The sequence below is a fragment of the Mustela erminea genome, chromosome 10, assembly GCF_009829155.1.
Source record: "Mustela erminea isolate mMusErm1 chromosome 10, mMusErm1.Pri, whole genome shotgun sequence".
Taxonomy (NCBI): domain Eukaryota; kingdom Metazoa; phylum Chordata; class Mammalia; order Carnivora; family Mustelidae; genus Mustela; species Mustela erminea.
In genome coordinates this window covers 30,734,276-30,761,347 of record NC_045623.1, presented here as the reverse complement: position 1 = coordinate 30,761,347, position 27,072 = coordinate 30,734,276, and the positions used below count along the sequence as shown (strand labels likewise).

The 27,072-nt window shown below is 40.0% G+C and overlaps 1 protein-coding gene across 1 annotated transcript; it reads left to right on the top strand.

Moving 5' to 3' along the window:
• Positions 1–7,122: 7,122 nt before the first annotated feature.
• Positions 7,123–8,720, top strand: LOC116567649 (RNA-binding protein FUS-like). Its single transcript, XM_032302861.1, has one exon. It carries the CDS (start codon positions 7,182–7,184, stop codon positions 8,703–8,705), a length of 1,524 nt encoding a protein of 507 aa, XP_032158752.1. The 5' UTR covers positions 7,123–7,181; the 3' UTR covers positions 8,706–8,720.
• The last annotated feature ends 18,352 nt before the right edge of the window (positions 8,721–27,072 follow it).

Here is a 27,072-nt window from a genome sequence, read left to right as displayed (position 1 = left end):
TCCCCTAATTGTGCTCAGTTTTATCCACCTTCATTTGTGCCAAATTTACAACTTATGCCAAAAACAGATTTGCTAAAGAAAGAAGATGCTTGTTGGAATGGTAGGAGGCCTAATTGGAGGATAAAAGGCAGTTACTTTTTCTTATTCCAAACTGATGAAATTTTTAAAAAGAATTTTAAACCAAACAATCACAATTTCACATGTATACCATGGCAGCTTTGTCATGGTTGTGTACACAGATGGATAAAATTAGCAATATATTACAGAACATCAATTAATTTCATAAGGATGTAAATAGAGCAATGAAAATTTGGTTGGAGGTAATGCTAAAAATAACAAAATACTAAGGAAAGCCATAAAAGATGTTTCTTTGCCTGTAGATCATCAATTGTTGCCGTTAAGATTGGTTGATGTGTGGAATACTCTTGGAACAGCGATACTCTCAATCACTTCTTGGCCTTTTGGTTAAGTTCAAGTGTAGAACAGCAATGTTCTCTGAGTGCCTGGGTGGCTCAGTTGGTTAACTATCTGCCTTCGGCGCAGGTCCTGATCCTGGCATCCTGGGATCAAGCCCTGCATCAGGTTCCTTGCTCAGTGGGGAATCTGCTTCTCCCTCTGCCTCTGCTTGTGATTTCACTCTCTCTCAGATAAAAAAAACCTTTTTTAAAAACCCAAAAAACAAACAAACAAACAAAAAACAGCAATAGTCTCAGGATAATACTGAGATAACAGCCCAAACATCAGTCAAGTAGGTGCCATACATCCTAACAGCTGTGCTTCTTTGAGCCACTGTGAAATTAGAATATTGGCATTTCTAGGAGGAGCATGACAATGGTTACTACACTTGTGTAGTTCCCCAACATTAAAACTCAGAGTGAAGCTTACAGGCCCAGAAATCCTCCTTATGATACAAGGAAAACATGTACCTAAGGATATGTTTATGGAATTGAACCAAAATGGTTTTATTACTGCTAGACTTGTGGCTATGCCTATAGTATGAGTGCCTATGACTCTGGCCTTATTGCCTGCTCAACCAGTTAACACAGGAAATTGGACCATGAGAGCATGGGCTAAGCTAACCTCTCCCACTTGGTCCCAGGACCCTGGAGTCAAGGGAAAAATAAGGAATGCAGCATGATGGGATGTGTAAAACTAGAACAGATAATGAAATGTGACAATAGAAGGAAAAGGATATTATTTGAGCTCAACAGAAGGTGAAGGAACTATTAAAATAACCAGAGAAATGTTTCACACTGAACCGCCTAAAATTAATCTAATAAATGTAAATCATGCATTAGAAAACTTAAGACAAGTTAGGAAACATTTGGAAGATGTGACTAATAAAGTCAAAATAATTTGCAGGAATTGAAAAGAGAACAAAAACAAAATAAATAATAAATCCTAAAATAATGGCAGCCTTGAATTCTGATGTTACGGCAACTGAATTTGACAGTGTTACGCAGGCCACACCCCGTGGAGCTTCATAAAAAATATCTTTACCTGGAGGGGCACCTGGCTGGCTCAGCTGGGTGGAGCATGTGACTCTTGATCTTGGGTTGTGAGTTCAAGCCCCACACTGGCTGTAGAGGTTACTTAAAAAAAAAAAAAAGAAATAAGGACACCGGGATGGCTCAGTGGGTTAAAGCCTCTGCTTTCGGCTCAGGTCGTGATCCCAGAGTCCTGGGATGGAGCCCTGCACCGGGCTCTCTGCTCAGCAGGGAGCCTGCTTCCTCCTCTCTCTCTGCCTGCCTCTCTACCTACTTGTGACCTCCCTCGTTCTCTCTCTGTCAAATAAATAACAAATATCTTTTTTTTTAAAAAAAAAAAAAGAAAGAAAATCTTGAAAAAAGATTTTTACTTGGAAACATAATTGTCAGAGAAGTTACACCTAGTGGTTTAAGAAGCTTAACTTTTGGGGCACCTGGGTGGCTCAGTCGTTAAGGGTCTGCCTTCAGCTCAGGTCACCATCCCAGGGTCCTGGGACCAAGTTCGGCATTGGGCTCCCTGTCTGGTGGGAGTCTGCTTCTCCCTCTCCCACTCCCCCTGCTTGTATGTTCCCTCTCTTGCTGTCTCTCTCTGTCAATAAAACAAGTTAAATAAATAAATAAAATCTTTTTTTAAAAAAGAAGCTTAACTTTTGGCCATTTTGTGATTGATATGATGCCATGTTTTGGTACCATTCTTTGTCATCCTTGTTTTGGTAATACTAGAAGTGTGGTTGCTTAAACTGGTCATTAAACTATGGTGTAAAAGAATGTGTGTCAAATGAAAAATACCTGCAAAATACAATCGAGTGTTGTGATTAAGACGGTAAGTGACGTGGAATCACAACGTGGGTTGATATTTCCCTGAACTTATGTTTGTACAGAGCATTAGGCCCTTAGTATTTTTTTAATATTTATTTGAGAGAGAAGGAGAAGAAGGGAGAAGGGCGGAGAGAGGGAGAGAGCACCAGCAGGAGGGGCAGAGAGAGAGGAAGAGAGAAGCTCAAACAGACTCCAGGATGCGCACAGATCCCAAAATGGGCTCCATGTGGGGCTTGACCCCAGGACCCTGAGCTCAGGAACCAAGTGGAAACCGAAAGTTGAGGGCTCAACCGACTGTACCACCCAAGTACCCCATGAGGCCCTTAGTATTAGTTAGAGTGAGAGTGATTTGAAATCACAAGATGGATTTTTGTGTATTCATTGGAAAGGCTTTCAAATCCACTTGCTTATGGCAAAGACACAAAAAGGTGGGGTTTTTTTTAGTAGTGAAGTTGTTTTGATATAAGAATAAATTAACTGGTATCAGGTTGGCACTATCTCATCTGTTCTCAACCTTAAGAACTCAGTAGCTCAGCAGTGAAGGGCCCTGCTGGGGGCTTATCACTAAACAAGGACCAACCATGGCAAGGGGACATTTTGACTATAAATACAGAGATTTTTCTAATTACTACACAAAGGTGTTCTGTCTGGACAAGCGGCTCTTTGTTGATCTGAAAGAGCTTTCCAAAGCCCTTGGGACAATTAGCTCCGGCCAGGGTAAAGGTGACTCTTACTGGCCGTGGCCCTCTGCCTAGCAAGCCCAGCACACTCCTGCCTCAGCACCAACGGACTTGGACTTGATGCTGGCAAGTAGCTAAGCAGTCTCACCCAAGAACCAGCTGCTATAATGAGGAAGAATGGCAACTAAATTAGAGCTTCATTCCTTTCATCTCCCCTTGACCGGAGCAACAGTATGATTAACAACTTCGGTTTGGAGTATGCGATTTTTGTATTGGTAAATTAAAAGTCATTACCCCATGTGCTAATGGCTTGTGAAATTCGCACCATGAATTAGTGTTAACTCCGTTGCTGGCAAAGACAAGAATCAGTCTGAACAGGATTTGCCTCCCGAAACAAAGCAGAGTTGGGGTAATACGTATATTTGTGTAGGTAGGGCATGGAATTAGGCAGCCACCAGCTACCCTCAAAAGCCGGCTTCCGTGACCTGGCCTCTCCCTAAGCTGCCCTGTCTCAGGTCCCTGCTTCTCCTGACCTCTGCCCACCCTGCAGTTCTGCTGGGTTCAGGCCAGTCTCCAAACCCTGCAGAGCTGCTGGGGTGGAAAATACCCGCTCGCCGGAAGTCTTCCTGAGGCAACAGCTTTAAACTGGTGACAGACCAGCTTGACAGACCGCTTGGACCAGCTGCCTGATGCCATCCGCGACTTCTCTAGCGATCAAGATACCCAGGTGTCCCACACTATCCACCCTCGCAGGGCAGTCTGGATTCCCCCAGTTCTGTGTTCAGGGGGCTTAAGGCTTAGAATTAGGCAGATGGCAGGTCCCCTCAGTGGCCTCCTCCTGTCAGCCGACCTCCCTTGACAGTGTCAGGTGTCAGGCCCCAGCTCCCCTGACCTGTGTTGCTGAGGCATGGGCAGTACCCACACTGTCAGCTGGCCTAGGGCTGTAGGGCCCCGTCCAGCCCACAGAGCTCTGGCAATACCCCAACCACTTAATGGCTTCAGGGTACAGAGAGCTTACACCCTGAAAATATTTGTGAGGCTCCATTTTCAACTGGGGGCTATCAGTCCCCATTTGGACTGGATGCCTGATGATGTCCTGGGCTTCCCAATAATCAAGGCTCCCAGGTGTCTCTCACTCAGTTAAGCATACCCCAGCAGATGCCCAGAAATGGTCTTCACAATGAAGTCCAGACTCCCAAAGCCTTACCTTCAGGGAGAATATGTACACTGGTGTTGTTTAGGGCTTGGAATTAGGCAGATGAATTGTAACCTCCACAGCCCATTTCCATGACTTGGCCTCTCCAGACACTTGCCCAACAGGGCAGGCCCCTGCTCCTGGCCTGTGCACAGCCAGCCCTCCGAGGGCAGCCCAGGCCCTCCTGGCTGGTGGAGCTCGGTTTGGCTCCAAACCACCTGCATATCCTTCAGAGTGGAGGGAAACTGCCCCAACTAAATATTTCTGAGGCAGCAGCTTTACAGAGGAGTCAGTCGGTTCTCATTTGATGGGTTGCCTGATGGCATCCCAGGCTTACCAGTAATCAAGGCTCCCAGGCATCTCTTCGTGAAGTTTACCAGGCAGCCAGCCAGACTCCATCTTGACAAGGCAGTCCTGTCTTCTCCAGCTTCGACTCCAGGAGAAATATTTGCATTTGTGAAGGTTAGGTAGATGCATTATATCCCCAACAGCTCACTGTCTTGCTCTGACCTCTCCATACACTTACCCAGTTCCAGGTCCTCCGCTACCTCTGGCTGGGCGGCTTGTGCATGCACAGTATGAATCCCCCGTCCCACCGTGGGCAGCTGGGACCTCCTAGTCCATGGAGCCTAGTCACCAAGAAATTCAGGTGTTTCCAATTCCCAAATACCCAGGCTATTAGACCTGGCCCCACCCTGGCAAGGCAGTCCTCCAGTCCTCCAATTTCCTCCAGCTCTGCCTTTAAGGGGAAGATGAGCATTGTGTAGATTAAGGTTTGGAATTAGGCAAACGCCAGGTACCCCCAACAGCTTGCTCCCCCCACCAGGCTTCTCAAGACACTTCCCTGGCCAACCTGACCTATGTCGCACATGCGCAGTAGAAATGAATCAGCTGGTCTTGGGCAGGTGGGGCCTATTCCCAACCGCCTGGACCCTGACAGGAAGCAACTTTAAACTGGCCACAGCCAGTCCCCATTTTTATCCATGGCATTATGGGGCCCCAGGCTTCTACCATTTTAACCTAATAACCAAATCAGCTGAATGTTTAGTGATTTAAATGTATTTCTAAATATTTGTGTTGTCTGGCCACAAATCCATTTACTTCATTAAATTTCGATATCTTCATATATTGTGATTCATTTGAAAAGTTAATAGCCTCAGCATTTTACAACAGTCACTGTTCCGTTAGGAAGACAGAAGCTTTTATTTCACATCATTTTCCCTTGAACTGAGAGCTCAATAAGCTATTTCCTCATGTTGAAATAAATGCTATTTAATGAGAATGCAGACCAAATTCTGTCACTAAAGAAGTGTGCATCTGTAATGAGCCCAGTCAAACAATATTTGATATATCTAAATTCTAGCTCAATCAAAGAATTTTGACAAGCTCTTAGGATTCATTTTGACTGATTTTGTATGACCCTGATCAGTATGCTTATTTATTTGCCTGGATTTTTAAAAAAGATTTTATTTACTTATTTGACAGAGAGAGAGAGATCACAAGTAGGCAGAGAGGCAGGCAGAGAAAAAGGGGGAAGCAGGCTCCCTGATGAGCAGAGAGCCCGCTGCGGGGCTCAATCCTAGGACCCTGGGATCATGACCTGAGCCAAAGGCAGAGGCTTAACCCACTGAGCCACCCAGGCACCCATGTTTGCCTGTTTTTGAATGGTATTTATTCTGCTTGTTTAATTCATTGCCCAAAGGCTGTTTTTTAAAAAAAAATACAGTCTACTGGACTTCTCTGCCCCATTTGATACTATCCATTGCCACGGTTTCACGGTCCTTCCTCTCTGATCTTCTCAAATACCACTGTCTGAGGTCCTTTTAACTCTGATCATTCTTCTTATCTTGGGCTCTCTCACTGCCTTAGCTGTTGTGATTTCTCTTGGGACTCCTTCTTTTCTCTCTGGTGTGCTTATCTGATGTCCTCAACCATTCTTACTGCTTCATTCATAGATATTAACTTTCAAATCTGTTTCTTAAACACCAACCTTAACCTTGAATTCCAGACTTGTATTTTTAACTGTATTTTGGACACCTCTATGTGGCCATACAAAATATATTTTTTCGTTATCATTTATTAACCACCTGAATACACACAAAAAATGGTCCTTTTCCTAGATTCCTGTTCTTAGTGCATGGTATTGCCATCCATTCTTTTCCCCAAGCTGGAAATCTCAGTTATTCTCAAATACTCCCACTTTTTCCCCTCTCATGTTCAGTTAGTAATTCTGAATATTCTCTTTCAGAAAAATCTTCAGTCTAGCCCATCTTTCCCATTCTTTGCCTTTGCCCTAGTTTAGGCTTACATCATCTTTCACTTGGACTATCCAAAGAGCCTCAAAATTGGTCTCCTTTTGGTACAGAGAACTCCCATCAAAATAAAAAAAGCAGGCCAACATCAAGACATATTCTAACTAAATTTGCAAAATGTAGCAATAAAGAAAAAATTCCTAAAAGTAGCAAGACAAAAGAAGTCCCTAACTTACAAGGGAAGACCAATAAGGTTAGCAGCAGATCTCTCCCCAGAAACTTTTGGCAAGTCAGAAGGCAGTGGCATGATATATTCAGTGTTCTGGATAGAACAGAATACTAGATAGAACAAGAGAATAGAATACTCTATCCAGTAACACTGTCATTCAGAATAGAAGGAGAGATAAACAGTTTCCCAAAAAAAAACTAAATGGGTTCATGACCACAAACCAGCCATGAAAGAAATATTAAAAGGACATTTTGAGTAGAAAGGAAAGACCAAAAATGACAAAGACTAGAAAGGAACAGAGAAAATCTCCAGAAACAATGACAGAACAATAAAATGGCACTAAATACATATCTATCAATAATTACTCTGAATGTAAATGGACTAAATGCTCCAATCAAAAAACATAGAGTGTCAGAATGGATTTAAAAAAAAAAAAAAACAACAGTCAGTCCTTGAGGCGTCAGTGCTGTGTGATGTTGGAATCTTGTTGCTTGTCAGCCTGTGCGTGCGTGCGCGGACATGGCCTCAAACGATTATACCCAACAAGCAACCCAAAGCTATGGGGCCTACCCCACCCAGCCTGGGCAGGGCTATTCCCAGCAGAGCAATCAGCCCTATGGACAACAGAGTTACAGTGGTTATGGCCAGTCAGACACTTCAGGCTATGGCCAGAGCAGCTATGGTTCTTCTTATGGACAGACCCAGAACACAGGCTATGGCACTCAGTCAGCTCCCCAGGGATATGGCTTAACTGGTGGCTATGGCAGTAACCAGAGTTCTCAGTCATCTTATGGGCAACAGTCCTCTTATCCTGGCTATGGCCAGCAGCCAGCTCCTAGCAGCACCTCGGGAAGTTATGGTAGTGGTTCTCAGAGCAGCGGCTACGGGCAGCCCCAGAGTGGGGGCTATGGCCAGCAGTCTGGCTATAGTGGACAGCAGCAAGGCTATGGACAGCAGCAAAGCTCCTATAATCCCCCTCAAGGCTATGGACAGCAGAACCAGTACAACAGTAGCAGTGGAGGTAACTACGGCCAAGATCAGTCCTCCATGAGTCGTGGCGGTGGCCGTTATGGCAATCAGGACCAGAGTGGTGGTGGTGGTGGCTACAGGGGAGGCCAGCAGGACTGTGGGGGCCGTGGCCGGGGCAGTGGCGGTGGTTACAACAGTAGCAGCGGTGGCTATGAACCCAGAGGTCGTGAAGGTGGCCGTGGAGGCAGAGGCGGCTTGGGCGGAAGTGACCGTGGTGGCCTCAATAAATTTGGTGGCCCTTGGGACCAAGGATCACGTCATGACTCCGAACAGGATAATTCAGACAACACCACCACCTTGGTGCAGGACTTGGGCGAAAATGTTACAATTGAGTCTGTGGCTGATTACTTCAAGCAGATTGGTATTATTAAGACAAATAAGAAAACAGGACAGCCCATGATTAATCTGTACACAGACAGGGAAACGGGCAAGCTGAAGGGAGAGGCAACGGTGTCGTTTGATGACCCACCATCTGCTAAAGCAGCTATTGACTGGTTTGATGGTAAAGAATTCTCTGGGAATCCTATCAAGGTCTCATTTGCTACTCGGCGAGCAGACTTCAATTGGGGCGGTGGCAATGCTCTTGGAGGCCGAGGGCGAGGAGGACCTATGGGCTGTGGAGGCTACGGAGGTGGTGGCAGTGGTGGTGGTGGCCGGGGAGGATTCCCTAGTGGTGGTGCTGGCGGCGGCCAGCAGCGAGCTGGTGACTGGAAGTGTCCAAATCTTATATGTGAGAACATGATCTTCTCCTGGAGGAATGAATGCAACCAGTGTAAGGCCCCTAAACCAGATGGCCCAGGAGGGGGACCAGGAGGCTCTCATATGGGGGGTAACTATGGAGATGATTGTCGTGGTGGAAGAGGAGGCTATGATCGGGGCAGCTACCAAGGCCAAGGTGGGGACCATGGGGGCTCCCGAGGGGGCCGGGGTGGTAGGGACAGAGGTGGCTTTGGCCCTGGCAAGATGGACTCCAGAGGTGAGCACAGACAGGATCGCAGGGAGAGGCCGTATTAGCTTGGCTCCCGAGGTCCTGCAACAGCTTTCCTTCTTGTACCCAGTGTTACCCTCATTATTTCTGTAACCTTCCAACTCCTGATCACCATGGGTTTTTTTGTGTCGGACTATGTACTGTAACCGTACCTCTGGTTCCCATTAAAAACCATCGTTTCAGTAAAAATTTTTTCCTCTTCCCCCTCTTCACTCCACTGGAGGATTGATATCTGGGTCAGGAATGTGGGGAGTTTTTCTCTTTCAGATGGTCCTGCCTAGCAGGAACTGGAATAAAGTGTTTGATACTTGGTCCAAACAAAAAATAAAAAACAAAAAACAAAAAACAAACCAAGACCCATCTACATGCTGCCTAAGAAGACTCATTTTAGACCTAAAGACACCTGCAGATTGAAAGTGAGGAGATGGAGAAATATTTATCCTGTAAACGGACATCAAAAGAAAGAGGAACCATGTTTGTATCAAACTCGATTTTTAAACCAAAGAATGTAGCAAAAGATGAAGAAGGGCACTATATCATAACAAAGGGGTCTATCCAACAGGAAGATCTAGCAATTGTAAATATTTATACTCCCAACATGGGAGCACCTAAATATATAAAACAATTAATAACAAACATAAAGGAATTCATTGATAATAATATAGTAATGGTAGGGGACTTTAAGACCCCACTTAACAGCAATGGACAGATCATCTAAGCAGAAAATCAACAAGGAAACAATGACTTTAATGACACGCTGGGCTGGATGGACTTAACAGATATATTCAGAACATTACATCTTAATGCAGCAGAATACATATTCTTTTCAAGTGCACATGAAACATTCTCCGGAACAGATCATATACTAGGTCACAAGTCAGGCCTCAACAAGAACCAAAAGACCGAAATCATACCTCAATGCTAAGAAACTGGAAGTCAACCACAAAAAAAAAAATTGGAAAGACCACAAATACATGGCCTTTCCATGTATTTAACATACATTTAATCCATGTATTTCCATGTATTAAACAATGAATGGATCAACCAGGAAATCACAGAAGAAATTAGAAGAATGAAAACAAATGGAAATGGAAACACAATGATCCAAAACCTTTGGGATGCAGCAAAAGTGGTCCTAGAGGGAAGTATATTGCAGTATAGGCCTTCCTCAAGGAGCAAGATAATTCTCAAATAAACAACCTAACCTTGCACCTAAAGGAGATAGAAAAGAACAACAAAGACTAAAGCCTCCAGAAGAAGGGAAATAATAATGATTAGAGCAGAAATAATGGATATAGAAACTAAAACAACAACAACAACAAAAACAAAAACAGAACAATGAAACCAGGAGTTTGTTCTTTTAAAAAATTAATAAAATTGATAAATCCCTAGCCAGATTTCTATCAAAAAGAAGAGAGAAAAAGGGCACCTGGCTGGCTCGGTTGTTAAAGCCTGAGGCTCTTGATCTTAACCCCCACACTGGTGTAGAGACAACTTACATAAATAAGTAAGTCTTTAAGAAAAAAAAGAAAAGAGAAAGGATCCAATAAATAAAATCACAAATGAGAGGGGAGAAATAACAATGAATACCACAGAAATACACACAATTATAAGAGAAAATTATGAAAAACTATATGCCAACAAATTGGATGACCTGGAAGAAATGGATAAATTCCTAGAAACATACGAATGACAAAAACTGAATCAGGAAGAAAGAGAAAACTTGAACAGACTGATAACCAGCAAATAAACTGAATCAGTAATAAAAAATCTCCCAACAAACAAAAGTCCAGGGTCAGATGGCTTCCCAGGGGAATTCTACCAATTGTTTAAATGAGCATTAATACCTATTCTTCTCAAACTATTCCAAAAAATAGAAGGAAAACTTCCAAACTCATTCCATGAGGCCAGCAATCCCCTGATACTAAAACCAAATAAAAGTTCCACTAAAAAAGGGAACTACAGGCCAACATCCCTGAGGAACATGAATGCAAAAATTCTCAATAAAATACTAGCAAATCAAATCCAACAGTACATTAAATGAATCATTCACCATGATCAAATGGGATTTATTCCACGGATACAAGGGTGATTTGATATTCACAAATCAATCAAAGTGATGCACCACATTAATAAAAGATACAGATCTTTATGATCATTTCAATAGATGCAGAAAAAGCATTTGACAAAGTACAACATCCATTTATGATAAAAACAAAACCCTCAACAAACTACGTTTAGAGAGAACATACCTCAGTATTATAGAGGCCATATATGAAAAACTCTCAGCTACTATTTCCTCAATGGGGGAAAAACCGAGATCTTTTCCTCTACGGTCAGGAACAAGACAAGGATGCCCACTCTCACCACTGTTGTCCAACATAGTACTGGAAGTCCTAGCTTCAGCAATCAGACAACAAAAAGAAATGAAAAGCATCCAAATTGGCAAGGAAGAATCAAACTTTCACTATCTGTAGATGACATGATACTGTATATAGAAAACCTAAAAGAGTCCACACAAAAGCTGCTAGAACTGACACATGAATTTAGAAGAGTCATAGGATATAAAATCAATGTACAGAAGTCTGCTGCATTTCTATACAGTAATAACAAGCAGCAGAAAGAGAAATCAAGGAACGATCTCACTTACAATTATACCAGAAACCCTAAGACCCATAGGAATAAATCTAACCAAAGAGGTAAAAGATCGGTACTCTAAAAACTACAGAACACTGATGAAAGAAATTGGAGATGACACAAAGAAATAGAAAAACATTCCATGTTCATGGACTGGGAGAACAAATATTATTAAAATGTCTTTACCACCCGAAGCAATCTATACATTTAATGCAATTCCTATCAAAATACCAATAGCATTTTTCACAGACATAGAACAAACAATCCTAAAATTCGTTTGGAACCATGAAAGACCCTGATGTAGCCAAGCAACACGGAAAAAGAAAAGCAAAGCTGGTGGCATCAATTTCTGGGCTTCAAGCTCTATTAAAAAGCTGTAAACATCAAGACAGTATGATACTGGCAAAGAAATAGAGACATACATTAATGGAACAGAAGAGAAAACCCAGAAATGGATCCACAACTCTATGGTCAACTAATTTTCAACAAAGCAGAAAAGAATACGCAGTGGGAAAAAAACCACAGTTCCTTCAACAAATGGTGTTGGGAAAACAGGACAATGGCATGCAGAAGAATGAAACTGGACCGGTTTCTTACACCCTACACAAAAATAAATTCAAAATGGATGAAAGACCTAAATGTGAGACAGGAAACCATCAAAATCCTAGAGGAAAACATAAGCAGTAACCTCTTCCGACATGTGCCATAGCAACTTCTTACTACATATGTCTCCTGAGGCAAGGGAAACATAAAAACAAACTACTGGGACTTCATCAAAATTAAAAGCTTCTGCCAGTGAAGGAAACACTCAACAAAACTAAAAGGAAACCTATGAAATGGGAGATATTCGCGAATGACATATCTGATAAACGGTTAGTATCTAAAACTACGAAGAACTGATCAAACTGAACACCCAAACACAAGAAACAACAGGTGTTGTCAGGGATGCAGAGAAGGGGGAACCCTCTTGCACTGTTAGTGAGAATGTAAACTGGTGCATCTACTCCGGAAAACAGTATGGAGGTTCTTCAAAAAGTTAAAAATAGAACTACCCGTTGATTCATTAGTCTCATTTACCAGAGGATACAAAAATACCAATTCAAAGGGATACATGTGTCCCAGTGTTTATACCAGCATTATCGACAATAGCCAAATTATGTAAAAAGCCCAAACGCCCGTTGCCTGATGAATGGGTAAAGAAGATGTAGTATACCTACCTATACAACGGAATATTACTCAGACATAAGAAAAGAGTGAAGTCTTGTCATTTGCAATGACATGGATAGATTGAGAGTATTCTGCTAAACAAAGCAAGTCAGTCAGAGAAAGACAAGTACCATAGGATATAACTCATATATGGAATTTAAGAAACAAAAGAAATAAACATAGGAGGAAGAAAAGAGTGGAAAACAAGGAAAGAGCTCTTAATTATAGAGAACAAACAGTTGGTTACCAGAGGGGAGACAGGTGGGATGATCAGTTAAATGGGTGATGAAGATTAAGCAGGGCACTTGTGATGAGCACTGGGTGTTGTATGGAAGTGCTGAATCATAAATTCTACCTCTGAAACTAAATTTATACTGTATGTTAACTAACTGGAATTTAAATAAAAACTTGAAAAGAAAAAAAGAACTGGCTTCCTTTTTTAAGCCCCCTGATTGGGTCCATCCTCTTCAGTGCCAACAGTATAATTTGTCAGTGAAAGACTTTTATCAATACCACAGCTTGCTTTTGCCTATCAAGTAATGTCCAAAGTACTTGCAAGCAACTTATCACATGTTTACCTCATGACTGCTACAGCTGTATCAAACATCCAGTCTTTGTTGATCACTGAAAACATAAAGAATCAAAATGAAGATTTTTTTTTTCTATCATGTTTAACACTGGATTAAGCTGCAGATTCACACAAAAAACTTGTATCAAGGTCTGCAAAGAACTACCTTCGGACAAATAAAAGGATAGTCTTTACATATAAACTATAAGGAAACTAATTTTAATTGAGTAATGCTCTTACAAGTACATTCATTAATATATAAAGAGTAATTAATAGCATTATATTGACCCATTTGCAGAGTTAAATTCCTTTGTGCAAATTCTCTAGAGTTGGATGGAGATATTGGCAAATGGATAGGAGAAAGCTTTCCTTGACGGAATAATTGCTGTTGTCTCCTTGACTGCCATTTTATTTTGTCAAAGACAGCTTCTTTTTTTGTTTATTTGTTTTGTTGTTGTTAAGAAAGCTTATTTTTAATTATGTAACAAATATTGATTGTATTTTCCCAATTAAAAATTTTAGCTTTGCTGCCAGAGAACACTGCGGGGGGGGGGTGATACCCTCTATATCAGGACATTAAAACCCGAGTAGTTCCCCCCACCCTAAAAAATAAGTTATTTTTTCCACAAAGTTCTTTGTCTCTGAAGTGCAATTTAGGATCCGCAGGCAGGGAATCTAAGTAGCCACTAGGGGGCGCCAACCACTTACACAAAGATGAGTAACGGTTCCTCGCCTTGCTCTTTTGAACTATTTCTGGATCAGAAAAGCCAAGTGTGCTTAGTAAAAGCCTTAATAAATAGTTTGTGTTCTCTCTCCCTTCTGATTTATTATGATGTATAAACACATAAAACCGGAGATAGCTATAGCCGCACCATATTTCTCCCTATCATAAAAATAGCTTCATTACAGGGGCACCTGCGCGGCTCAGGGGTTAGGTCCCTGCCTTCGGCTCAGGTCATGATCTCAGGGTCCTGGAATCGAGTTCCGCATCCCGCTCTCTGCTCAGCCGGGAGCCTGCTTCTCCCGTCTCTCTGCCTTCTTGTGATCTCTGTCTGTCAAATAAATAAATAAAATCTTTTTTAAAAAAATAGCTTCATTATAGGGCAAAAGGACCAGATCAGAGTTAAATTTCTTTCTCAACTTTTGTTTCCTTGCCCTTCTTGCTGTGTTTTAAAATTGAGTGTGAAGTTTATTATACTTTTTTCTTTTTTTTATTTTTATTTTTATTTATTTTTTATTTATTTGAAAGACAGAGATCGCAAGTAGGCAGAGAGACAGGCAGAGGGAGAGAGAGGGAAGCAGGCTCCCTGCTGAGCAGAGAGCCTGATGTGGGACTCGATCCCAGGACCCTGGGATCATGACCTGAGCCGAAGGCAGAGGCTTTAACCCACTGAGCCACCCAGGCGCCCTATTATACTTTTTTATTGCATTTTCTGTTGTACTTTTATTGAGTGTCTGTAATTATATTAACCGACTTTACAGTGGTTGGATTTCTCTTTTCCTTCCTTTCTGTTTCTGTTTTGTTATCTTCCCTTATATAGCCCCATTTCCTCCTCTATTTCTTTTTTTTTTCTTCAAATATTTGACTCCTAAAAGTGATGTTACAAGAAATGGGGAAGGATGCTATACAAAACTAAGTAAGAGTAAGTAAGAAAAGCCTAACACAGAAGCCAGGATCTGCTTGCTTGCTCCAAACTCCCCTGGGGCTGGTCTTCCACAGCAGGTGTGGGTGAACGTGGTGCTTCATCAGCCAGATACAAAAGACCTCTCTCTGAGTCTGTCTAGAAGAGGAAAGTCGGCAAGATGCATGGTTCTGGAGCTTCTGGGAATGTAGTTCACAATAACATGCAGTGTTAGCCAAACAAGACTAAGGCTGTTACTATTGTACAGAAAAGATCAAAGAGTCTGTCAACTCAAGTAATTATAAGAGTTGCCATATTGGTGAGAGCAAAAATCCATTTAGCTCATTTTTCATTCTTGAAACAATGTCACAAAGGAAGTTTTGTGGGAATGTATAGTCGCATATTATAACCTCCTTAAAATGTCTCTAAAGCATCTGTTTGTCTTTATAATCAATCCACTACAGCTCTTCATCTGTGTAATATTTAAATTCTTCTGGCGACTCCTCCATCTCACCCTGTAAATCCTTTGAGATCACAAGCTCCTGATGTTTATAGTCACTCATTTATTTTTAAAAAGGCATCATTTTGCACTTACATTGTCCGGGTACTGTTTGATATATGTCCTGAGAATACAAAGATAAAGAGACAGAATCCCCTTACCCTTGAAAAGGTCAGCATAGTGGGGAAAGTGGCTTTGTACATAAAGCGTCAAGTAGTATCTTGTCTTAACTACCTCTTGCAAGGATGCCTCCTTCCTCTAGTATTCTAGAATATATTGAATATTCTTTCTTTTCTGGTTCTTACCTTCAGTCACTCTTTGCACATTTTTTCAGCACCTACAATGTGCCAGGCACTGTGCTAGGATGAAACTACAAATAAAACACATTGCTCCTGACTCTCCATGTTGTTTATGTCCTATCTCCCGTGTCCTCAAACCTCCAATACTTCCTCTTCCCTCACTCTCAACTGGTGATCTCACTTTATACTTAGTTGAAGGAATAGAAGCCAACAGGCAAAAATTACTTCATCTTCTCACCATCCAGTCTACAACACATCTAACTCTGAGTACATGTACTGTCTTCGCAAGGAAGAAGTATACTCTCTGCTCTCCGGGGTTCTAGATCTCATGCCTGCCAAGCTTTTCTCTGGCCATTATTTGCCCTTTACTGCGTCATGCCTTAAGTGTTGTTTGTAAGTAAACTCTCTCGAGGGTTCAGACCTTTGCCAGTTTCTGCCCCAACTTTCAGCATCCCTTTCACGGGGAAACTTACCAGCCATTGTTGGTACTTGGTCTCTTCTTTCTCACTTCTCTGCCTCCATTCAACCCACTGTAATTAGACATCCATTGAATTTGCTGAAATGACCTTTAAATCAAATCTGTCACCCGTGACTCTACCTTGTCCAATACAATGTCAATTTTCAGTCTTAATTTTTTAAAAAGATTTTATTTATTTATTTGGCAGAGAGAGATCACAAGTAGGCAAAGAGGCAGGCAGAGAGAGAGAGAGAGATGGGAAAGCAGGCTCCCCGCTGAACAGAGAGCCCGATGTGAGGCTCAATCCTAGCACCCTGGAATCATGACCTGAGCAGAAGGCAGAGGCTTTAACCCACTGAGCCACCCAGGCGCCCCTAGTCTTGTTTAATTTGACCACACTGCAGGATTTGGCGGAGAAGGCCATTTTCTTCTCCTTAGATCACATTCCATTGTTGGCTTCCATTGTTGTGTGCTCTCAATTGTCCTCCTGCATCACTGGATTGCTTCTGGGTCACCTCTTCCTTTAAGCTTCCCCTAAATATTAGGCATCCTAGGTCTCTCTTGTAGGACCTCTTTTCTTCTGCAATTAAAGTCACTTCTCACTTCATAGGTGACTATACCTGATCTTGTTGCTTAAATACAATCTATATGCTAATGAATCACAAAATAATGTGTTTAACTCTGATCTCTCCCCAGATCTACACACTTGAATATTTAATTGCCTTCTCTACTTGTATCCCTTAGTGATTCTCAAATGTAACAAGACAAAAGTAGGGGCGCCTGGGTGGCTCAGTGGGTTAAGCCGCTGCCTTCGGCTCAGGTCATGATCTCAGGGTCCTGGAATCGAATCCCACATCGGGCTCTCCGCTCAGCGGGGAGCCTGCTTCCCTCTCTCTCTCTCTGCCTGCCTCTCTCTCCATCTACTTGTGATCTCTCTCTGTCAAATAAATAAATAAAATCTTAAAAAAAAAAAAAAAGACAAAAGTAGAATGTTTTCGTATCCCCAGACTTCTCCAGCAAGAGAAAAACATCCCTCGTCACCCAGTTCTTCCTTTTGCCACCCCATTGGACCCATCAGAGTCCTGTCAGCCCTCCAGCAAACTGGAATCTAAGCACACCTCTGCTCACCACCATACCTGCTATCACCTTTGTCCAATCCACCCTCACCTCTGTCTGGATGGCAGCAGTGGCCATCCGAACATTATGCTTACCTTCTCATCCACCACTAAAGAAGCCAGAGAGACTTTTAAAAAGAAAATCACGTGACTGCCCTCCCTAAAACCCTGATGATTTCCCTTGCTGTTAGAATAAACTTGCAGCTCCTGTCCAAGCCTCTGAGACCTGCATAGCTTTCTGGCCTCATCTGCTACCCCTCTCCTCCTCTTTAATGTACTCTGAGCACACGGGCCAGCTTGACAGCCCTCACTGAATACCAAACACATTTCTGCCCTAGGATTTGCTCTTCTGTTCCCTATGCTAGAAATAATCTTCCCATGGATCTCTCCCCCAGCCAGACTGCCTCCCATCATTCACTTCCCAGAGCTGCTTCATCAAATGTTGGCCCCTCAGATCCCCTCACCACGCCACCCAAAGTGTTCTCCCACCCACTGCCCACCCCTGAAGTCATTCTATATCCCATTACCCTGTTTTACTTTTTCAGAAGACCTATCTACTGTCATCTGAAGGTATTTACTTGTTCACATTTTTTGGTCTCTCTCCTCCCTAGAATGTTAAGGCAAAGGGCATGGCCATCATGCATCTTACTCAGCCCTGCACCGCCAGTGTCTGTTGCAGAGAGATGTTTATTTATTAAATAAATGATATATTGAATGAATAGGTGGAAGAATGAATGAATGAATAATAGGACAACATAAAAGACAGGATAATAACAATCTGCAGTGGTATAAACTGGTATCAACTGTGACAGAGATAACCAACCAAGGAAATGGTCTGGGAAGATAAGCAGCTCTCCAATTGCTGGATACTTCCATATACTTTGAAGATGTAGGATTACATTTTTATCATTCAGATCTTGAATATTTAAAAATAGTTAAGCCAAACACTTTCATATAAGAAATCTCACTTTTACCCCTTTCACTTTTCAGTTCCAGGTGGTTCTTCCAAATTAAGGCTTATGTCTGATTTCTCACTTTCTTTCTTTCTTTTTTTTTTATTTTATTGTTTTTTCAATGTTCCAAGATTCATTGTTTATGCATTCACACCCAATGCAATATGTGCCCTCCTTAATACCCACCACCAGGCTAACCCATTTCCCCTACCCCCTTCCCTTCTAAAACCTTCAGTTTGTTTCTCAGAGTTCACAGTCTCTCATGGTTCATGTCCCCCTCCATTTCTCACTTTCTTTTCGGGCTTACACAACATGTTCTTCAAGAAAACAATAGCAAATTAACAGAATAGAATAGTCATCATATTTTTAAGATGTTATAATTAAATGATATATTGGACTTTGTTAAGAGCAGGACAATTGCTTTCAAGACTTCTGTGAAATACTCTGATAATCAAACTTAATAGGTGTATTTGAAATAAACTATCAAAAAGTGTCTTACATTACGATCTTTAGGTCTTTATTTCTTGCGCTTTTTTGTTGAGGTTGAACTGACATACAGCATTTTATTACTTTCAGCAATACAACATAATGATCAGATAATTGTATATATTATGAAATAATCACCACAATATCTAGTCAATACCCATCACCACACATAGTTACAGAATTTTTTTCCTTGTGATGAGAACTTTTAAGATTTACTCTCAGCCACTTCTAAATATGCGACACATGATTAACTATATTCAGCATGCTGTAAGCCATGATTTATTTATCAGTGGAAGTTTTGACTCCTTGTACCCATTTTGCCCACTCCTCACCCCCTGTCTCTGGCAACCATCAATCTGTTTTTTGTATCTATGAGCTCTTGTTTTTTGTTTTGTTTTGTCATTTTTTAGATTCCACATATAAGTGAGATTGTATACTATTTGTCTTTCTCTGTCTGACTTACTTCACCTAGCACGATGCCCTCAAGGTCCATTCATGTTGTTGCAAACAGCAAGAGCTTATTCTTTTTTTCTTTTAAAGATTTTATTTATTTATTTGACAGAGAGAGATCACAAGTAGGCAGAGAGGCAGGCGAGCCCGATGCGGGACTTGATCCCAGGACCCTGAGATAATGACCTGAGCTGAAGGCAGAGGCTTAACCCACTGAGCCACCCAGGTGCCCCAAATTTATTCTTTTTTATGTCTGAATAGTATTCTGTTACACACACACACACACACACACACACACACGCACACACACACACATCAGTTTCTTTATCCATGCATCCATCAATGGACACTCAAGTTGTTTTCATATCTTGACTATTATAAATCATGCTGCAGTGAACATGGGGGTGCCTATATCTTTTTGAGTTACTGTTTTCATTTCCTTCTGATAAAAACCCAGAGGTGGGATTCCTAGATTATATGGTAGTTCTATTTTTAATTTTTGAGGAAACTCCCTACTGTCTTTTCCATAGGGACTGAATTAATTTATATTCCTACCAACTGTGCACAAGGGTTCCCTTTTCTCCACATTCTCACCAACACTTGTTATTTCTTGTCTTTTTGATACTAGCCATTCCACCAGGTGGTTTTGATTTGCATTCTGCTGATGACTGGTGATGTTGTGCATCCTTTCCTGTACCTGTTAGCCATCTGTATATCTTCTAGAAATATGTCTATTCAGATCATCTGCTCATTTTTTTAATTCTCTTCCAATTGTTAAATCAGATTGTTTTTCTGCTACTGAATTGTAGTTCTTTATATATTTTGAATATTAAACCCTTATGAGATATATGATTTGAAAATATTTTCTCTTATTTCATAAGTTGCCTTTTCATTGATGGTTGATGGTTTCTTTTACTGTGCTGAAACTTTTTGATTTGATGTAGTCAGTTCACTTGTTTTTGTTTGTTTGTTTTTTCCACTTCTGTTGCTTTTGCCTTGATGTCACATCCAAAAAATCATCAGGGAGCTTACTGCTTACATTTTCTTTTAGCAATTCTATTGTTCAGGTCTTACATTCAAGCCTTTAATCCACTTTGAGCTTATTTTTATGTATGATGCAAGACAGTGGTCCAGTTCACACTTTTCCATGTGGCTTTCCAGTTTTCACAACACCATTTACTGAGAGACTGTTCTTTCCCCACTGTATGTTCTTGGCTCTTTTTTCAAAAGTTAATTGACCACATATATGTGGATTTATTTCTGGGTTCTCTATTCTGTTCTATTGATCTCTTCTGGCTTTATGCCAATACAATACTGTTTGGATTACTATAGCTTTGTAATACAATTTAAAATCAGGGAACATGATGCTTTGTTTTTCTTTCTCAAGATTGCTTTGGTTATTTGGGGTCTTTTGTGGTCCCATATAAATTTTAAGATTGTTCTATTTATGTGAAAAATACCATTAGAAAATTGATAGGGATTGAGTTGAAGGTATAGATTGATTTACATAGTATGGAAATTTTAACAATATTAATTCTTCTAATCCTTGAGCATAGAATATCTTTCCATTTATTTGTGTTTCCTTCAATTTCTATCATGAGTGTCTTATAGTTTTCAGTGTACCCTTTACCTCCTTGGTTGAATTTATTCATAGGTATTTCAATGTTTTTGAATCAATTATAAATGAGATTGTCTTCTTAACTTCTTTCTGATAATTCCTTATCAATGTATAAAAATGCAACAGGTTTCTGTGTACTAATTTTGCATCCTACAAATGTACTGAATTTATTAGTTTTAACAGTTTTTTTAGATTCTTTATGGTTTTCTATGTATAGTATCCTCTCATCTTTAAATAGTGACACTTGTACTTTCTTCCTTTCCAATTGAAATACATTTTGTTTTTTTTTCTTGCCTAATTGTTCTGGCTAGGACTTCCAATACTGTATTGCATAAAAGCGTTAAGAGTGGGCATTCTTGGATTGTTTCTGATCTTACAGGAAAAGCTTTCAGCTTTTTACCATTGGGTATGATGTTAGCTGTGGGCTTGTCATACATGGTCTTTATTATGTTGAGGTACATTCCTAATATATCTACTTTGTTGAGAGGTTTTCTTCCCCCAATCATAAATGGATGTTGAATTTTGTCACGTGCATTTCTACATCTATTGAGATGATCATGATTTTTTAATACTTCATTTTGTTAAAATGGTGCATCATATTGATTGATTTGTTGATGTTGAACCACACTTGCATCCCTGGAATAAATCCTACTTGACTATGACTTATAATTCTTGTAATGTATTTTTGAATATAGTTTACTAATATTTTGTTGGGGATTTTGCATCTATGTTCTTTAGGGAGATTGCTGGTAATTTTCTTTTTTTGAAGTTTTAATCTTAATTCCAGTCAGTTAACATACAGAGTTATACTAGTTTCAGGTATACAATGTAGAGATTTAACAATTCCACTCATCACCTGAGGCTCATGACAAGTGTATTTTATAATCTCCATCATCTACTTAACCCATCCCCCAACCTTCTCCCGCCTAGAAACCATCAGTTTGTTCTCTATAATTAAGAGTCTGTTTAGGGGTGCCTGGGTGGCTTAATGGGCTAAGTGTCTGCCTTTGGCTCAGGTCATGATCATAGGGTCCTGGGAATGAGCCCCACATCAGGCCCCCTGCACAGCAGGGAGTCTGCTCCTCCCCCTTTTTCTCCCTCCCTCCTTACCCTTCCTCTTTTTCTCCCTCTCTCTTTACTTTTCCCCTTTCCCCCTCCCCTCCCTTTCCCCCTCCACCTCCACTCATGCTCTGTCTTCTTGCTTTCTCTGTCTCAAATAAAATAAAATCTTTTTTTAAAAAAGAGTCTTCGGGGCACGTGGGTGGCTCAGTGGATTAAAGCCTCTGCCTTCAGCTCGGGTCATGATCCCAAGGTCCTGGGATCGAGCCCCGCATCCGGCTCTCGGCTCAGCGGGGAACCTGATTCCACCTCTGTCTCTCTCTGCCTGCCTCTCAGCCTACTTGTGATCTCTGTATGTCAAATAAATAAATAAAATCTTTAAAAAAATAAAAAAGAGTCTTCTTGGCTTGTCTCTCTCTTTTTTCCATTTTGTTCATTTGTTTTATTATATTCCACATATGAGTGAAATCATATAGTATTTGCCTTCCACTGATGGCCTGTAATGCTCTTTTGTCTTGTGGTGCCCTCACCTAGGTTTAGTATCAGGGTAAGGCTGACTTCATAAAATGAGTTTGGAAGTGTTCCTTCCTCTTCTCTATTTTGGAAGAGTTTGAGAAAAATTAATATCAGTTCTTTTTCTTATTTGGTAGAATTCACCAGTGAAGCTGTCTGGTCCTGGATTTTATTTGTTGAGAGATTTTTGATCATTGATTCAATCTCCTTACAGTCTTGTTCAGATTTTCTATGTCTTCATGATTCCGTGTTGGAAGGTTGTGTTTTTCTATGAATTTATGCATTTCTTCTAGGTTTTCTAATTTGTGCATAATTGTTCATTATTATGGTCTTTTGGTCATCTTATGATCATTTGTACTTCTGTGGTTTCTGTTGTAACATCTCTTTCATAAATGATTTCATTTTTTTTTTAGTACTCTTCTTTCTCTTCTTCCTTTCCTTATTTCTTTCTTTCTCTTTCTTTCTTTCTTTCTTTCTTCCTTGTGAATCTAACCAAAAGTTTGATTTTTGTTATCTTGTCAAAGAACCAGCCCCTAGTTTCATTGATCTGCTCCATTGTTTTTTAAGTCTGTGTTTCATTTATTTCTGCTCTTACCTTTGTTATTTCCTTCCTTCTACTAACTTTGGGCTTTATTTGTTCTTCTTTTTCTAGTTTCTTGAGTAGCACATTAGGTGGGTTTTTTTTTTTTTTACATTTTTCTTGCTCCTTGAGGTAGGCATTTATTGCTATGAGCTTCCCTCTTATAGCTGTTTTTGTGGCATCCCATATGTTTTGGTATGTTGTATTTCCATTTTCATTTGTCTTAAGACATTTTTAACATTTCTCTCTTGTCATCTTCACTGACCCATTGGTTGTTCAGTAGCATGTTGTTTGATTTCCACAAAATTGTGACTTTTCCAGTTTCCTCTTTGTAACTGACTTCTAGTTTCATATCACTGGGGTCAGAAAAGATAGTTGGTATTATTTCGATCTTGTTAAATTTGTTAAAACTTGTTTTGTGGACTAGCATGTGATCTATGCTGGAGAACATCCCATGTGCACTTGAGAAGAATGTATATTCTGCTGCTTTTGGGTGGAATGTTCTGTATATATCTATTAAGTCCATCTGGCCTGATGTGTCATTTAATGCCAATGTTTCCTTATTGATTTTGTCTGGATGATTTATCCAGTGATAATGGTGGGGTATTAAAGTACCTTACTATTATTGTATTGCTGTTTATCCCTTTAGATCTGTTAATATTTGCTTTATAAATTCAGGGCTTCTACACTGTAGATAGATATGCTATAGATAGCTTCTATCTATAGCGTAGATATTTACAAATGTTATATTCCCTTGTTGGATTGACTCTTTTATCACTATGTAATGCCTTCTTTTCCTCTTATTACAGTCTTTGTTCTAAAGTCTATTTTGGGGGCGCCTGGGTGGCTCAGTGGGTTGAAGCCTCTGCCTTCAGCTCAGGTCATAATCCCAGGATTCTGGGATCGAGCCTCACGTCGGGCTCTCTGCTCAGCATGGAGCCTGCTTCCTCCTCTCTCTGCCTGCCTCTCTGCCTACTTGTGATCTCTGTCTGTCAAATAAATAAATAAAATCTTAAAAAAAAATAAAGTCTATTTTGTCTGATGTAAGTACAGTTATCCCAACTTTCTTTTGGCTTCCATATACATGAGATATCTTTTTCTGTCTCTTCATTTCCAGTCTGTGTGTATCCTTATATTTGAAGTGAATCTCTTGTAAGCAGGATATAGATGGGTCTTGTTTGCTTGTTTGTTTTCTTTTTTAAAAAAAATTTGTAGTCAGGTTTATTGAAGCAAAATTTATATAAGGTAAAATTCACCCCTTTAACATACAGTTCTATGAATTTTGACATATACAAAGGTATATAGTCATGTAACCACCACCACAGTCAAGATATAGAACATTCCTAGAGAGAAACCAAGAAACAGATTTTAACCATAGAGAACAAGCCAATGGTTACCAGAGTCAAGGTGGGAGGAAGGATGGGTGAAATAGGTGATGGGGATTAAAGAGTAGATTTACCATGATGAGCACTGTGTAATATATAGATTTGATGAATCACTATATTTTACACCTGAAACTAATATAACACTGCATGTTAAGCATACTAGAATTAAAATATAAAACTTAATTTTAAAAAGATATAGAACATTTCCATCTTCCCAAAGTTTCCTCATGTCTCTTTGTAATCGGCTGTCTTCTTCCATCCCATGTCTACCTCTGATTCTGACCCTACAATTTTATCTTTTCCAAAATGGAATCATAATGATTTTTAAAATAATGTTTTTATGATTCATTCACGTAACATGCATGAGTAGTCTTTCCTTTTTATTGCTAAGTAGTATTAGATTCTATGATACTATTTATCTCTTTGTATCTTTCAGTGCTAGCTGCATTTTGAGGTATTATACCCAGAAATATGGTTTTCTGGAAGACATTTTCAGTTTACCAAGTAAACATTTGTTGAGCCTCTATGCCTGTGGATTCTAAGGTGAACATGGGGCAGTTTTATTTAGAAGGGAAAATAACAGGCAGGTGAAAGAACAGGACATGAGCTTTTTATTGTTTTTATAAAGGCCCTATGAGAGGGCAAGTTTTGTCAGACTGTGAAAACACTTTGAAACATAAGTACATAAGTACATACAGTATTTAATTATGGAATTATTTCAGCAAATCTATTTGTTAATTCTCTTTGTTGTATGTGTTGGATTTTATTGATTGCAATGTCCCAATTAAAATCTTACAATTGGATAATACAGTAATTAAGAACATAGGCTTTAGATTCACAGTAACATGGATTCAATTACTCTGTTTGTTGCTTTTTCAGTATTGTAGACAGACGTTTGTTGTTTTGTCTTTCCAGAACAGCAACCCCTATTCTAGAAAATGCTCCCTCAAACTGTGATTCTCATGGAAGCTGCTATCTCTTATGCAACGACTCCTTGAGTACTGAATCCTCTTGGTTTCCTATCTTGGTTCTTTTCTCACCTCATTTTCATTTGGATGCCAGATCCCTCATTGTCTATTTTGTGACTGATTCAAAAATAACACAGCTAGTTTGTTTTTGTTTTTGTTTTTGCTTTTTTAATGCTAGGAACTTTGCTAATCCTTTTGATGCATTATCTCATTTAATTGTGACAACCACAATGAGTCACGATGCAGTGACTGTTATTATCCCTATTTTTCACATGAGGAAACAAATGTTTAGAGATGTTTATAAAAGTCACAGGGCTAGTAGGAGGTGGGACCAGCTCCCTTCAAAGCCCTTGCTGTTAGTCACAAAATGTGGGTCTCAGAAGCCAAAGCCTCACTCCTCACCCAGGACATGTCCAGTGGGGTCTCTGGTCTCCTGCACTATGGGTGGGCGGAGTATTCAATTTCTCATTTCACCTCCACTATACTTAAGCTGTACTGGCATCATGGATTCTGTGAGTCTTGCTAAATACTGGGTAGTTTTCACTACTATTTTTAGATCTTCAACATTTACCAGAGTGCCTCAGCCTTGTTACCATAGCATTTGAGGGCCTTCAATATGACATTTATCTCTTTCAAAATACACATAAACACTCTAATCTTACCTGTCTGTGATTTGCAGGTTTCTTAGTTTCCACTGTTGTAGATGTTTTCTCCAGGTACTTAATGCTTTGGTACTTCTCCTTGGAACTGCAATATTTTTTTCAATGAAACTGGGTTAATTTTTTTTTCATTTTGTTTAGTCTTTTGGATGCTTCTCTTTTTGTACAAAGCTTAAATTTGTTGGGACAGATCTGCTGAACTATTTTATCTCGTCTATTACACTACAATGGACTAAATGGTTTTATCCTCCAAATTCTTGTGTTGAAATCTTAATCCCCAAGGTGATGGTATTAGAAGGTGGGGGCTTTCTGAGGTGATTAGCCCTCATGAATGGGGTAACTGCTCCTCTAAGAAAGACCCCTTGCTTCTTCTGCCATGTAAAGTTACAGGGAAAAGATGGCCATCTATGGCCTTCACTGACTGAATCTGCCAGCACCTTGATCTTGGGCTTCTGGAAGACATTTTCAGTTTACCAAGTAAACATTTGTTGAGCCTCTATGCCTGTGGATTCTAAGGTGAACAAACTTCTATGGTGAGAAACAAACTTCTATTGTTGATAAACTACTCAATTTATAGTATTTTGTTATAGCTGCCCAAATGGACAAAGACATAGACCATGAGCAGTGTCATTCAAACTCTAGGACACAACTCACTAGTGAGCTATGAAATCAATTAGTGGGTTGTTACCAGTAATTTTAAAACAGAAAATAGAACTGAAAATATCAGGGTGTATTATACATAATAAGGATTTAAACAATTTTGTACAACATTTGTGTCAATTGTGTGTGTATGCGTTAAAATGTAAGATATATTACTAACTGTGAGTGATGGTCAAGAGTTTGAGGATGGCTCTTTTAAAGAGTCTTCATCTTTGGAATGTCCTGATTTATCCTAGAGGAAGGTCATTTTTTCCTTCTTCTTTCTATAGCTCAACTAAACCACAAATAATGGCATTTACTACATTTCACAATTGTGACAATTATCTAAAGTATTAAAGCAGGGCACCTGGGTGGCCCAGTCAGTTAAGCATCCAATTCTTGTTTTCGGCTCAGGTCATAAATTCAGGGTCCTGAGATCAAGCCTCACATCAGGCTCCATGCTCAGTGTGGAGTCTGCTTGTTCCTCTCCCTCTGTTCCTTTCTTTCTCTTTCTCTCTCAAATAAATAAATAAATAAAATCTAAAAAAAAAAAAAAAGAGAGAAAAAGAAATTGAAGCATAGCTTATAAGTATCCTAGATCTTTGTCAATTTATGATGTTAAAAAAAGCATTCCATCTTAGATGGAAAATTATTGACCAGCTTCTATAAAATGCTTAGAA